At 40.6% G+C, this 16,195-nt stretch overlaps 2 protein-coding genes across 5 annotated transcripts in view; both read right to left on the reverse strand.

The window, feature by feature from the left end:
- Window positions 1-273: 273 nt before the first annotated feature.
- On the reverse strand, window positions 274-6,081 carry myh6 (myosin, heavy chain 6, cardiac muscle, alpha; the record flags this gene model as incomplete). Its single annotated transcript, XM_079639773.1, has 1 exon — window positions 274-6,081. The coding sequence occupies one exon, from the start codon at window positions 6,079-6,081 to the stop codon at window positions 274-276; it is 5,808 nt and encodes a 1,935-aa protein (XP_079495899.1).
- A 2,886-nt stretch (window positions 6,082-8,967) lies between these two features.
- Window positions 8,968-16,195, reverse strand: part of pak6b (p21 protein (Cdc42/Rac)-activated kinase 6b) — a 28,370-nt gene continuing 21,142 nt past the window's right edge. For 2 of the 4 annotated variants that reach the window (XR_013800651.1, XR_013800652.1), the window contains exons 9-12: window positions 14,736-14,861; window positions 14,209-14,343; window positions 11,071-12,634; window positions 8,968-10,779 (exon numbers count right to left, since the gene is read on the reverse strand). Coding sequence is in view for 2 of the 4 variants with exons in the window: in XM_079639541.1 (XP_079495667.1) it covers window positions 12,467-12,634; window positions 14,209-14,343; window positions 14,736-14,861 (429 nt within the window). In the remaining 2 variants the exon portion in view is untranslated. Of the gene's footprint in view, window positions 12,635-14,208; window positions 14,344-14,735; window positions 14,862-16,195 lie in introns of all 4 variants that reach the window. The other 2 variants (XM_079639541.1, XM_079639542.1) reach the window with 2 other exon arrangements.

Consider the following 16,195-nt stretch of genomic DNA (forward strand, 5'->3'; position numbering starts at 1 on the left):
ATTTTGCACTTTGGAAAAAAAAATTTTATGAAAGTTATTTGAAACATGCACTTGCATTTAATATGTCTATACATACAAAATCACTTAAGTTAATTTAAATTTGATGCGGACACCAAAATGGTGACTTTGACCCAGTTATAATTTGACATGATTAAAACTTCAGAGGTTTCCAGGCTCAATTGTACAAATAAGCTGTATTTATAGATGTGCTAATCTTAAAACTAGTGAACAAACAAATCTAGGTGTGATTGCACAACTACTCCAGACTGACCATTACTCATCCAGGGATTTCTTCCCAGGAACTCCATCTCTTGTTTTAGCTCGCAGTTTGTTGACTTGAGACTCTGCGATGTCTGCGCGCTCTTCGGCCTCTTCTAGCTCGTGCTGCAGCTTTCGTAATTTAGCCAAGTTGGCATTGGCCTGTTCCTCGGCTTCCTCAGCAGAGCGTTTGTAGGATTTCACCTTCAGTTGTAGCTTGTCCACCAAGTCCTGCAGCCTTGCCAAGTTTTTGCGATCCTCGTCTGTCTGATAAGTCAGCTCCTTAATGCGTCGATCATACTTCCTCACTCCTTTAATGGCCTCGGAGCCTCGCTTTTGCTCCGCGTCCAACTCACTCTCAAGGTCACGGATACGTGCCTCCATTTTCTGTAGCTGCTTCTTCCCTCCTTTCATAGCGACTTGCTCGGCTTCATCGAGACGGTGCTGTAGGTCCTTAATGGTCTGTTCCATGTTCTTCTTCATCCTTTCAAGGTGTGCACTAGTGTCTTGTTCTTTCTTCAACTCCTCCGCCATCATAGCGGCATCAGTGATGGCTTTCTTCGCCTTTTCATCCGCATTGCGGCTCTCTTGCACCAGCTCCTCCATTTCATTTTGCAGCTGAAGCAGATCTGATTCTTGCTTCTTCTTTTGGTTGATGAGGCTAGTGTTTTGGGAGTGCAAGAGTTGCATCCTCTCAGTTGCTTCAGTAAGTTCTTGCTCTGCTAGTTTGCGAACCCTCTCTGTCTGTTCCAGCACGGCTCTCAGTTCTTCTAGTTCTGCTTGAATCAGGGTGTTCCTCCGCTCAAACAGGGCAATGTTTTCCTTGAGATCATCATTACTGTGAAGTGTGTCGTCCATCTGGAGTTGAGTGTCTTTTAGGCAAGAGTGGATCATCTTCAGCTGCTTCTGGGAATCCGATGCCTGTCTGTTGGCCTGGCTTAATTGAATTTCCATTTCATTAAGGTCTCCCTCCATCTTCTTTTTTACTCTCAAGGCTTCATTACGGCTTCTCGTCTCTGCCTCAAGAGAAGCCTGCAAGGACTCAACCATGCGTTGGTAGTTTCTTTTAGCTTGCTCCATTTCCTCATCCTTCTCAGCCATCTTACGCTCAAGATCTGCCTTCAACTGGTTGAACTCCAGCTGAGCTCGTAGGATCTTTCCCTCTTCGTGCTCAACCGAAGCATCAGCTTCTTCCAGTGCGGACTGCAACTCGGCTTTCTCCTGTTCCAACTGTTTCCTCAGTTTTTCCAACTCATGAACGCTCTTCCGTCCTTCCCCCACTTGATCCGTCAAGTCAGAGATTTCCTCCTGTAGATTCTTGTTTTCCCTCTTGATGGTCTCAAGGTGATCTAGAGTTTCTTCATATGAATTCTTCAGCTTAAAGAGCTCGGTACTTAAGCTGCGAGCTTCCTTTTGCGCCCCCTCAAGCTCACATTGAGACTCTTCATACTTTTGTTTACACTCTGCAATGACTTTGTCGAATGACCTCTGTTTTTTGTCCAGGGCGGCAGACGCCGCATTTGACCGTTCGAGGTCTAGCATCAGATCTTCAATCTCATTTTGTAGCCTATGTTTTGTTTTCTCAAGAGAAGAACACTTTGCATTCACTGCTTCCACTGCGTCCTCTGCTTCTTGCAATTTTTGAACAAGTTTCTTTTTGGCTTCCTCCAGTTCCTCAGTCTTCTGGATTCCGTCAGTCTCATACCTCGCCCTCCACGTGGCTACCTCTGTATTGGCCTTTGATAAGGCTCGTTGGAGCTCAGCTTTTGCTTCTTGTTCCTCTTCGAATTGCTCTCTTAGTAAGTCACAATCATGACGGGCTGACTGTACAGCGTGAGCAAGAGCATTTTTTGCTTTAACCTCTTCCTCAAGTTGCCTCCTCAGATCTTCAAGTTGCTGGGTGTAGGAAGTCTTTCCTCTAGTGAGTTGGGAAATCAGACATTTCTTCTCTTCCATTTGTCGGCCAAGTTCCCCATTTTCAGTCAGCAGCTTGGCTTTCTGGGTGGACAAATCATTAAGAGCTCTCTGGGCTTCTTCAGATTTCGACCTATGCTCATTCATCTGATCTTCCAGTGAACGGCACATCTTTTCAAGATTTACCTTGGCCTTTACTACGCTCTCCATGTTTGAGGAAAGGTCATCCAATTCCAGCTTCAGTTCAACTTTGTCTTTCTCTAACTTTTGTTTTACCCTTTGCAAATTGTCAATCTGTTCCCCTAGTTCAGCAACACTATCTGCATGCTTCTTCCGAAGAGAGGCGGTAGTGGTCTCATGCTGAAGGGTGGACTCCTCGAGGTCCCGTCGTAACCTCTGAAACTCAGCCTCCCTTTTTTTACTGAGCTCCACCTGAACAGATGTTGCCCCGCCTGCCTCCTCCAGGCGCTCGCTGATGTCTTCCAGCTCTCGGGAAATATCAGATCGCTGTTTCTCCACCTTTGCACGAGCCGCACGTTCCGCATCCAGCTCCTCCTCCAGTTCTTCGATCCGAGCTTGATTTTCTTTTAACTTTTTCTGCAACTGCACTGAAGCCGTTTGCTCATCTTCAATCTTTCCATTCAGCTGATTCATTTCAAAGTCTTTCTTTTTAAGTTTTTCCTCTAGCTGTTGTTTGTCATTCTCCAAATCCATAACATTCTCCTGAGTCAGTTTTACATCTCCTTCCAGTTTTCTCTTGCTGCGCTCCAAGTCCATCCGAACTTTTTTTTCCTGCTCCAATGAGCCCTCAAGGTCATCCACCTGTTGTTCAAGCTTAGCTTTAGCTTTTGTCAATGCATTGACTTTGTCCTCCTCACTTTGAAGGTCATCCAGGGTTTGCTGGTGAGCCTCTTGTAGAGCTTTTTTCTCTTTGGTGAGTTTCATTATGTTTTCATCAAGGGATGCCATTTCCTCAGTCAGATTCTTTACTTTGTTCTCAGTGGCGTGTTTTTCCTTTTCCACCTTGGCCAGTGTCAGCTCCAGGTCATCTATATCTCTCTTGAGCTCTGAACATTCATCCTCCAACTTGCGTTTCTTAGCTGTGAGGTCTGCATTTATCTCTTCCTCGTCCTCTATACGTTCTGACAGCTCTTTGACTTTGGCTTCTTGCTGGATCTTGCTTTTTATGAGCTGTTCACATCGTTCCTCAGCGTCAGTTAGGGTGTCTTGCTCAGATTGCAGCTGAAGGAACACGTCATTCTTCTCTTGAAGCAGACTGACCATTTTCTCTTCTAACTCTTTCCTCCTGGCCTCAGATTTCTCCAAAGCCTCCTTTAACTTATTGAATTCGTCTTTCATGTTTGCCATCTCCTTTTCAGACTCGGCACTCTTCAGCAAGGGTTTTATCTTAAAGAATAATTTCATCCACGGCCAGTTTTTCACACCGAGGAAGGAACGAAGGTTCCACTGAATGACCATGAGGGCATCTCTGCGCTCCACCAGTTTCTGGTACTCAACTCTCATCAGTAATCCACGAGTGTAAGCTTGGATCCCAGTGAGGATACGAGCGAGTTGGTCATCTCGCATCTCCTCTAACGTACCGAGCAGGCCAGCTTTAAAAAAGACTTTTGTGTTGCCAAATTTGTATTGCGTGTGGTCAATGTCTAGTGACCCCAATAGCTTCTCGGCACTCTTCTTGTTCTCAAGGAACTGGCCTTCTGGGATGGCAGATGCATTTAGGATTCTGTACCGCTGTTTGAAATCCCCATAGAGGATTCTGTTTGGGAATCCTTTTCTGCATATCCTAATACCCTCTAGTACACCATTGCAGCGAAGCTGGTGCATGACTAGGCAGTTATCCATGATCCCAGGAATCTTGCTCTCATTTGGAATCAAACAGCGAACAAAGTGTGGGTGTGTGGTTTTCAGATTGGTCATTAATTTGTTGAGGTTTTCTCTGTGCAGGGCAGACACTGTCTGAAAAGATGACCCCTTCTTCTTGGCCCCTTTCCCACCTGACTTTTCAGATGCATCTCCTGCATAACTTGAGAATAGAAGACTCAACAACTTCAAAGACGACTTCTGATAGAGCCCGACTACTGTTTCATTCAGTGGGTCTCTGTTTTTCACCAGCCAGTTGGTAATATTATAGTCAACAGTACCTGCATAATGGGCTAAGGCAAAGTGTGCCTCTGCCTTTCCCTTCACAACTCGTGGCTTCTGGAAAATGTTTGTCTTGCCCAGGTGGTTGTCATACAGCTTTGCTTTGAAAGTCTGATCACTGGCCTTTGGAAACATGCACTCTTCCTCCAGAATGGACATGATCCCTAGGGGTTTCTCAATCAATTCGATGCAGGCTTGCAGATCCATCCCAAAGTCAATAAACTCCCAATCAATTCCCTCTTTTTTATATTCCTCTTGTTCCAGGACGAACATGTGGTGATTGAAAAACTGTTGCAGCTTTTCGTTGGTAAAATTAATGCAGAGTTGTTCAAATGTGTTGAAATCAAAGATCTCAAAGCCTGCTATGTCCAGCACACCAATGAAATGCTGGCGGTGTTGCTTGGTGTCAAGGGAATGGTTAATTCTTACCACCATCCAGTTGAACATTTTCTCATACACTGACTTTGCCAGTGCACCAACAGAGTAATTCACTTGGTCCACGCTCTGTCCTTTTGTAACATACTCATTGCCCACCTTGACCCGTGGATGGCAGAGTCCTTTGAGAAGGTCAGCAGAGTTCAGCCCCATTAGATAAGCTGCCTTATCTGCCTCTTCAGTACCGTCAGGCTCTGCCTGCTCTTCACGCTGTTTCTGCTTAAATTTCATATTGCCATAGTGCATGATAGCACCTGTCAGCTTGTAGACTCCCATCTTTTCTTCAGATGTGAATCCAAGGACATCAAATGCCTGGTCAGTAGCAATCAGCTCCTCATTGTCATTGATGGATGCGACGGTTACTTCTCCTTGGGAGATGAAAGAGTAGTCATATGGATTATTGGTTATCAACAGCATGTCCAGCAATTCAGGCTTTTCATTGGACAGTATTTGGAAGAAAATATGGTAGTTCCTCTCAGACTTCAGCTGGAAGGTCACCCGAGACTTCTCCAGCAGGTACGTTTCGACATCAGCTGAAGCGAGTTTACCGCTTGTCCCAAAATGAATGCGGATGAATTTCCCAAAGCGAGATGAGTTGTCATTTCTGAGGGTTTTAGCGTTGCCAAAAGCCTCCAGTGCAGGATTCGCCTGAATAATCTGATCTTCCAGGGTTCCCTTGCCAGTGTCTTTCTTTCCAGTCGCTCCACCAGCGGCAGCTATGCTCGCAAAATACTGGATGACCCTCTTGGTGTTGACAGTCTTCCCAGCACCGGATTCTCCAGTGATGAGGACCGATTGGTTCTCCCGATCGGTTAACATGTATTGATAAGCATTATCCGAGATAGAAAAGATGTGAGGCGGGGCCTCTGTTCTTTTCTTACCTCTGTAGGCATTGACTACTTCTGAGTCGTACACAGGTAACCACTTGTAAGGGTTGACCGTGACACAGAACAGCCCCGAGTAGGTGTAGATCATCCAGGCTGCGTAACGCTCTTTGAGGTTGAACAGCACTGCAGGCTCGTGAAGGAAAGTGAGCATCGCCATGTCTTCGATTTTATCGAATTTCGGCGGGTTCTGGGGATGGACGTCGCCATCCTTGACGGTCACTGTTCTCCCATCCTCAGTGTTAACAGTCGCCTTCCCTCCTTCCTTGCTGACTATCTTCCCCTTCATAAACTCCACCTTTTCATCCACAACAAAGCATTCGGTCTTGATGTCAAAGGCTCTCGTCTGAGCTTCGAGACGCTCTTTATCCGACTTCCTCAGGAAGGGAGCTGCCTTTCCGAACTGTGCCATCATAGCATCACCCATAGTGTCTGCTTGATATTTCCAGGTACAGTGAGAGATGATGAACACTCCTCGAGTGAGGAAACTGAGACACAAAGCACTCGTGCTTGGGTTTTTATAGAGGGTAACAGATCCAAATAAGGGTGTGAAAGGAAAGAACACAGGGACAGGGATTATCAAGAGTTAAAAGAAGTGTGGGGTCAGCAACACAACCTTTAGTTGTTGATATCCTTATATAGAAAACTAACACCACCTTGGTTGTTTCCATCCTTTAAATATATCAGACATACCTCTCACATTAGGCATGATCCTCACATTTTGCTTGTTTGAATACTAGTTTTACATTCTTTACAAGAAAAACAAATCTTGCATGAACGAAAACACAATGGGGTCCAAAAACCTGAGACCAGAAAAGAACGTATTTAAATATTTTGCATATTGTCATTACAAATTATTTGACAAAAAAATAAAAGATTGGTCTCAGACTTTGGACCTTTGGAAAAGAATGTAAAAAGTAATGTGGTTACTTATTATTGTTTTTTTAATGCAGAGGGGTCCAAAGTCTGTGAGCAATCTTTTATTTATTTTTTTGTCAAATTGTCAAATAATTTGTAATCAAAGTATGCAAAATATAAATATTTAATATGTTATTTTCTGGTCTCATATTTTTGGACCCCATTGTGTTTTCGTTCATGCAAGATGTGTTTTTCTTTGAAAGAATGGTAAAATAGTATTCAGCAAGGATGGATAAAATGTATCAAAATTAACAGTTAAGACATTTAAAAATCCATTCTTCAAAAAATAAGACGTATCACAAATTCCACAAAAGCATATGAAGCAGCACAGCTGTTTTTCAAAATTAATAAATTATTACATGAGCAGCCAATCGGCATATTATACTGATTTCTAAAGGATCATGTGACACTGAAGACTGGAGTAATGATGCTGAAAATTCAGCTTTGATCACAGGAATAAATTACACTTTACTATATATTCACATAGACTCTAAAAAATGCTGGGTTGTTTAAACCCAATTTTGGGTAAAGTATGGACAAACCCAAACGTTGGGTTAAAAATGTAATTTAAAAATTCAACCCAACGGCTAATTTGTCCATATTTTACCCAAAATTGGGTTGAAACAACCCAGCATTTTTTAGAGTGTAGAAAACAGTTTTTCTAACATTTCCAAATTTTTACAGTTAAAAAAAAAAAAATTTCATTAAATAAATGCAGCCTTACTGAGAAGTGACTTCTTTCCAAAACACACACACACAATAATAATATAAGAAAATATTGTGTATGCAATGCTAAACATAAAAGAGATTATGTAATGTTAAGTAAGACAAAGCGGTAGTGCTTTAATGGGAGTTGAGTCGGGAATGTGGCGTTTCTCTTCGTGACTGCAGGACTTTATCAGAGTCCTCGGAGAGATAATGCAGACGCCTCGGCATGAAGGACGAGAGACTCATCTCCACTCAAAAACACCCTCGAAATAGAACGCAAGAATGAAAAGAAGTCCGTTCCTCTTCTGTTATCTGCACTGAGCCGCACTTATGAGACGAGAGACAAAACAGTGCAACTCATTTGTAATTTAAAATCCTCCATTCAATTCAATTCAAAAACTGTTTTATGAATGGCGTACACACTTCTTTCATGAATGAAGGCCAGTGCTCCTAATAAAATGGTGTAAGTTAAGATCCCCAACAAATGCACTTGAAAGATTTTACTATACAGCATTCACTGAAAATAATAACTTGTAGGATTTTAAGCAAAAAACACATTTTAAGTAAATTTTACTGCTACTGTTCTGTACAACTGTTATTATCAATTCAAATCTGCTTACTATTGAACTTAATTACTTCAAATGTCAAATGAATGTTAAGTAAATATTACTTAATTATATTTAAATTCACATATAGAAAATAAGTAACATCTACTTAACTAAGTTAAGAAAATTTAACTAAATTAACTTTTAACTCAACAATCTAGCACATAATTAAACCACACTTATATGCTTTACTTAGAAATATCTAAGTAAATAACACAATAAATATAGATATTGCATAGATTCCATTAAATATATATATATAATCCTAACACTGAGACCTCAATACTTGGTACACAATGACGGTAACATTCGATAGATCGTTTATGAGTATGAATGTGTCATTTTTAATAAGAAAATTAATCCAGATTTCACAAAATGGCAAGTTACCAACCCTAACAACAAAAGCAATGCTAAACCAGTGTAAATACAGCGAAAAATCAACCTTATTAATTATTCATGCCCCAGTGCATGATGGGAACACCAGCATCAGAAAAGTTGAGTAGGTTTTACTTAATTTTAAATCGTTGAGATTTACGCTTTAATTTCTACAAGCTTGAATTGAGTACAAATATAGGATTTACTTTTTGTTTTTTATTCTTGCCTGAACTACCGTTTTCATGTTTTTTTTCAGTAGCATTTTTGTCACCACAGAATAATGTTTATCAGTGTTTTTGCTTTGCATGACGAACAGGTTTTTGTAAAGCATATGCGTTTACAGATATGTCCTCTCATGAAGCTTCAAGAATGTAAGTGCTACATAAGTAAATAACAAGCTTATCAGGTGGTAGATTAGCCACCGTAAGTGTGTATGCTCACACACACTTCATGCCTTACATGTTCAGCACGACTGGCCACGGACATCACTTGTGAAAGTTTGAGATGATCATGAACAGCTCCTCATCTGAGCTGGATCTAAAGTATTATAATTATGAAACAACGCTCGCATTAAACAGACATCAATCATCAGACATGTTCCTCGGACATCTTCCGCCGGGTTTAAACCATGCAATTTAATGCATTTCGTTAAATAAAATGTTTGCTTTTAGAAAATTATACTTGGCATGCAATTAAGGAAATGTTTTGAATTATAAAAAATCATTTATTGTCCTTTTACATCATTCAGTGTCTGTGGAAGCAGGGGTTTAGTTTCATAGGCACATTTATCTTACTGTACAGCAATAAAAAAGTTAAATTTTAAAATCAAAATCTACATGCATGACCTCATAAGTGCATGTTTCTGATCTCATTGTGAACAATTCATCAGATGCGTTTAATAACCAGCATATATGACACTCGAAAAACAAGAATATGGTGCAAAAGTTCATTTATTTCAGTAATTCAACTTAAAAGGTGAAACTAATATATTATATAGACTCATTACATGATTCAAATTCAAAATTAGAAAAGGTTTTCATAAGCTATAAGCCATAATCATCAAAATTATAACAAATAAAGGCTTGAAATATCTCACTTTGCATGTAATGAGTCTATATAATATATTAGTTTCACCTTTTAAGTTGAATTACTGAAATAAATGAACTTTTACACCATATTCTAGTTTTTCCAGTTTCACCTGCAGTATATATAATCATTTCCACTGGTTTTGTGACTAGAAAAGATTGAGACAAATTGCGCTTCATTCTAATGTTTAATTCAAAATTGTGCACTAGACCTTAATCAGGGAAACGGCATATTTAAGTTTTGAGCGGAAGAAAAGCTCATAAATCAGTGTGTTCTGTGGATTCTGTTGTTTAAACCAGTTCTCTTGAAGTAGACCAGGGCTTTAAGTCTATCCACATTCAATATGGCGTCTACCTGAGTAAGGTTTATTCCAATAAAATGAAGTCATTAGTAATGCAGATAAATAAATGTTCTGCGTCCGGTGAACTGAAGGTGTCCACTGGGAATGTAAACCGTTCAGGCCAGTTTCGGAGGACTGGAAACACAACGCCACAGGACTCCGGCTGGTTACGGTTCAGGAGTGTGTTTCCCGAACAACACCGTAACTCGCGCTTCACTGCTACAGTACGACGCATCCTTGAAGAAACTGTTGTGGCAAATTCAAAGTCTTCAAATCGGGTCTCAAAGAAGAGAGTTCAGTGAAGAGAGGAGTGTGTTCCGGCGCAAACGTTCCCTGGTGATATTCTGCAGTTCCAGAAAACAACTCCGCCACTGACCAGGAGAAACCCAGTCTAAAGACAGCGGCGCCGCGCGTTAGTCATATGCTATTTTAAGCGCGCGTGCTTGGCCATTATGTAGCGTGTGAACAACACACACACTTTGATTCTCTAATCTAAACAGACGCACCAGTTTTCATTTTTGCAAATCATACATTATTACAAGGAAAAATATTAACACACGAGGGAAATCATTGCTGTGTCCGTGAAGATGTGAAAAAATAGGCATAAATCTAGATTACACATTTACCCAAATTATTATACGCCTGTTTAACCGAAGCTAATGTGTGTGTTTCTCCATCATCCCCAATGTCACTTCTCTGTGTTTTACGGCCCTGACGAGAACGTCGGTCTCCTCGACTGTGAACCGCTCCTGGCGTGCGCCGGCAAACTTGCCGTTATAATAGCAATCCGCCGTTATAATAGCGACCCGCCATGGAACAAGCCCGCCGGCTCTTAAAGGGAATGTGAGAGGACGCTCTGATTGGTTTATTTCACGTTACGCCCAAACCACACCTATGAATAATGAAGCGACTTCAGACCAACACATTTTAGATTTGCGTCGGGCGCAAGAGTCGTTTATCCCGCCGGTATAATAGCAACAGCGCCGGGATCCGCCCACAGAGTTACTTGCGTTTCGCGTTTGATACTTGCGTTTCAGAACGTTACAATAGAGCCCCATCTCATACCTTTTCTTATCACTAGGTAGCCAATCAGCTATCACACAACTTGTTCGTAGGAACGATGCTTTCGGGAAACACAGACTCGTTGAACTGCTGATAGCGGCGTAACTCGCGATGCTAACGATGCTTTCGGGAAACAACGACTCGAACTGCTGATAACGGCGTAACTCACGATGCTAGCGATGGTTTCGGGAAACACAGACTCGTTGAACTGCTGATAGCGGCGTAACTCGCGATGCTAACGATTCTTTTTGGGAAACACAGACTCGTTGAACTGCTGATAGCGGCGTAACTCGCGATGCTAACGATTCTTTTTGGGAAACACAGACTCGTTGAACTGCTGATAGCGGCGTAACTCGCGATGCTAACGGGAAACAACGACTCGTTGAACTGCTGATAACGGCGTAACTCGCGATGCTAACGATGCTTTCGGGAAACACAGACTCGTTGAACTGCTGATAACGGCGTAACTCGCGATGCTAACGATGCTTTCGGGAAAAACAGACTCGTTGAACTGCTGATAGCGGCGTAACTCGCGATGCTAACGATGGTTTCGGGAAACAACGACTCGTTGAACTGCTGATAACGGCGTAACTCGCGATGCTAACGGGAAACAACGACTCGTTGAACTGCTGATAACGGCGTAACTCGCGATGCTAACGATGCTTTCGGGAAACACAGACTCGTTGAACTGCTGATAACGGCGTAACTCGCGATGCTAACGATGCTTTCGGGAAACACAGACTCGTTGAACTGCTGATAGCTGCGTAACTCGCGATGCTAACGGGAAACAACGACTCGTTGAACTGCTGATAACGGCGTTACTCGCGATGCTAACGATGCTTTCGGGAAACACAGACTCGTTGAACTGCTGATAGCGGCGTAACTCGCGATGCTAACGATGGTTTCGGGAAACAACGACTCGTTGAACTGCTGATAACGGCGTAACTCGCGATGCTAACGATGCTTTCGGGAAACAACGACTCGAACTGCTGATAACGGCGTAACTCGCGATGCTAACGATGGTTTCGGGAAACAACGACTCGTTGAACTGCTGATAACGGCGTAACTCGCGATGCTAACGATGGTTTCGGGAAACACCGACTCGTTGAACTGCTGATAACGGCGTAACTCGCGATGCTAACGATGGTTTCGGGAAACAACGACTCGTTGAACTGCTGATAACGGCGTAACTCGCGATGCTAACGATGCTTTCGGGAAACAACGACTCGAACTGCTGATAACGGCGTAACTCGCGATGCTAACGATGGTTTCGGGAAACAACGACTCGTTGAACTGCTGATAACGGCGTAACTCGCGATGCTAACGATGGTTTCGGGAAACACCGACTCGTTGAACTGCTGATAACGGCGTAACTCGCGATGCTAACGATGGTTTCGGGAAACACAGACTCGTTGAACTGCTGATAACGGCGTAACTCGCGATGCTAACGATGGTTTCGGGAAACACCGACTCGTTGAACTGCTGATAACGGCGTAACTCGCGATGCTAACGATGGTTTCGGGAAACACAGACTCGTTGAACTGCTGATAACGGCGTAACTCGCGATGCTAACAGTGGTTTCGGGAAACACCGACTCGTTGAATTGCTGATGCCGGCATAACTTGTGATGCTAACGATGGTTTCGGGAAACACAGCCCGGGTCGGTACGGGGTCGTGGGATGCACGTGTAACTGGTCCCGGTCCAGCTGGGCTCGTGTTCAGCATCGGGACATGCGCTTGCGGTACTGCTCCACCAGCGGCACCAGACAGCGCGGGGACGAGCACTGGAGCATGAAGAGGTGCCGGAGGAGATCCCCGGCGCTGGCTCTCTGCACGGGGTCACGGGTCAGCATCGAGTCCAGAAAGTCCCTCAGAACGGGAGAGATCTGCGTATAGGAGCATCACAACATTACCGCACATGACATTCACATTCAGACTCACATTCACATTCACATTCAGACTCACATTCAGATTCACGTTCACATTCAGATTCACATTCAGATTCACGTTCACATTCAGATTCACATTCAGGTTCACATTCAGATTCACATTCAGATTCACATTCAGATTCACGTTCACATTCAGATTCACATTCAGGTTCACATTCAGATTCACATTCAGGTTCACATTCAGATTCACATTCAGATTCAGATTCACGTTCACATTCAGATTCACATTCAGATTCACATTCCGATCACGTTCACATTCAGATTCACATTCAGGTTCACATTCAGATTCACATTCAGATTGTTTTATTTAGTGCCATGTCAGCATTCAAATCTATTTTCATGGCAAAAATACAAATATCATATAAATACAATAAAAACCAAAGCAAGTCATATACAAGATTTTTTAAATTAACATGATTTAAAAAATCAAAAACCTTTTCAGGCATAATCTTACAAAATTATGAAATTACAAAAGTTCATTTATTCAGTAATTCAACTTAAAAGGTGAAACTAATATATTATATAGACTCATTACATGCAAAGTGAGATATTTCAAGCCTTTATTTGTTATAATTTTGATGATTATGGCTTACAGCTTTTACAATATTCTAATTTTGATTTTGGGGTTTTCATAAGCTGTAAGCCATAATCATGTTGCAGGTTTCTAATATATTTGTTGCAGTATTTATTTAAATGCTGTAGAAGTATTCTTAGTTCATGTTAACTAATGAAACCTTATTGTAAAGTGGTACTACCAAATGTCAAACATTACAATGACAAAAATATAAAATAGGCTTCATTTTCTATATGCAAACTTTGGAAAGAAGATTTTTGGGGACTTTATGGTGTTTATGATCATGATACAATTTAGTGATTTTATTTCAATTAATTCCTGCATGAAATCAGTTTTAGTAGTATTCATATACTGTTTATTTATTCATATTTGTATTATTAGCATTTCAATTTAAGATTGAGCTATATTTATGTGCTTTTAACATTTAAATTGTTTTAATATTTAGCTTAAATAATTTTTTTGTATTGCTTTTATTTATTTTTTATTATTTAATCATTTATTTATTTTAAATACAACATTTTAAGTGTTTAATCTAATGTATATATATATATATATATACACACACACACTATATTTTATTTTTATATATTTAACAATTTCAGTAAAACTTTACAATAAGTAAAGTTTCAAATAAGTTTGCAAGTGTCTACATTAGTTAACATGAACAAACAACGAAAAATACTGCTAAAGCATTTATTAATCTTATATATATATATATATATATATATATGTCCATCTGTTCATATTATTTAATGGACCATTAATCGAACATGAACTAATATTAAGATTAAATGAAGATAATTATTAATAAATGAATGATTTAATAAACACTGTAACATGTATTGCTCAATGTTAGATGATGCATTATGAGAGTGTATTGTAACGGTAGTCTTTACACAGTCTTTAGCACAATAACAGTGTGTTCTGTAGTTCTGACCTTGCTGGCGTTCCTGGCAGAAGGCGCCGGCTCGTCCCGAAGTCTCTTCATCGCTGCTATCGGCGTCTCGCTGAAATATGGCGGTTCTCCATCGACCATCTCCACCACCATGATCCCCAGAGACCACACGTCCACCTACACAGCAGACCACACCACCTGGTCACTTCAGTCTATTACTTCCTCACTTACAGTCGGGTCAGCAACCGTGGAGTCACACTTTATAATAACCTTTCATTGAACAGGATTACATAATATTTTTTTTTATCTCAGTTCAATGTTTATTTCAACATTTAAAAAATCCCATTGTTAACATAGATTATTAAATGTGACCCTGGACCACAAAACTAGTCACATGGTTAAATTTTTTTAAGTTGAGATCATACATCACATGAAAGCTGAATAAATAATCTCTCCATTGATGTGTGGTTTGTTAGGATAGGACAATATTTGGTCGAGACACAACTATTGAAAATCTGGAATCTGAGGATGCAAAAAAATCTAAACATTGAGAGATTGAGTTTGTTGACCTCAGTGCCGTACGGCGTCTTGGAAACCACTTCCGGAGCCATCCAATATGGCGTTCCCACTAACGACTTTCTCTTGGGAACGTCTTTGCTGATCTGAGCGCAGAATCCAAAGTCGGACAGTTTGACCTGTAAAAAAACAAAGAGAAAGAGACAAAATCACAAATTATTTCCCACACATTACTGGAGTATGTTTCACAAAAAAAAAAATGCAATTTCAGTCTTTCTAAATTTCACATTTAATTAAATGCGTTACTTGCCGTTTCTTTGTTGTTATTATTTGGGCAATTTCTGAGACCTGGTGTTATGATGCGTTCTGATCAAAGTTTAAAGGGGTCACGAAATGAGAAATCGAAAATGTTTCTTGATGTTTTGACATCATCAGAGGTCATTATACTATAAAAATATCCTGTAAGTTTCAGAACTCAAAACATCCTCATTAGTTCAAAAACAGCTTTTATTGATAAAAAAAAAATCACGTTATGATGTCATAGTGCGACGAAGGACCGCCTCTGCAGAAGAAGACCGACGCCCACTTCTACATCATCGCCTCGTTAGCCCCGCCCACTGATTCACACATGGCATGTAGTAGTGAATACGAGAGACACGCAAACACAGGATTACTCCAGCAACAAAACCATTTTAAGGCGAGACACGGCAGGCTACAACATCGTTTTCTTTTTTTCACTGGTCAATTTTGAGATTTTGGACTATTTGTCTTCAATAACATGTCTTCTTTCAGACTTTCAGACACATTTAGGTCTTTACTTTCCTACACTTCTCTATTTGCGTCTGTAGATTTCTCATAAATTCAACAAAAGTTGTCGTTGTAAATCAACCTCTCTGTCTGCACCCTGTCATCACACACAGAGATCAACATCTCTCTCTCCTGTACAATGCTGTCGGGTCCAAATATGGTCATTTCCTTTTTTATCAGCAACCAATCGTGAAAGTACTATGGGCATTTAACTCTAAAAGCGAAATCTCATTGGCTGATGTAAATTTCTGACAACGTGATTCTCAAAATGTGTTTTTTTCTCATACTCTGTCTTACAGAAAACTTTCCAGTTGTATTTCTATCTATATTCTTAAGGTTTTTACTGAGGGGTTTGTTCATATATCATTCAGATTCTGATTTATACAACATTTTATACCTAAAAACGTGGTGAAAATTGATTTTTTTTTTTATGACTGTTGACAGTTTGAGTGATAAAAAGTGATATACAAAATCCCCTCTGTGAAAACCTTTGACTAATATGTCAACAAAATGAAACAAGAATTTTGAATCTGGCTTTATCCAATGTTCAGATTTCTCTTCTGGAAATACATGCAAATTAGCGCATATTTAATGAGATAATATCTAATTTGCACTTATTAAACATAAATATTCAAAAAACTTGTAATACAAAAGATATTTGTCTTAATGTCAGTAATAAACTGGGGAAGTTTCTTGCTGATATCTA

This window comes from Phoxinus phoxinus, assembly GCF_949152265.1.
Source record: "Phoxinus phoxinus genome assembly, chromosome: 16".
NCBI lineage: Eukaryota > Metazoa > Chordata > Actinopteri > Cypriniformes > Leuciscidae > Phoxinus > Phoxinus phoxinus.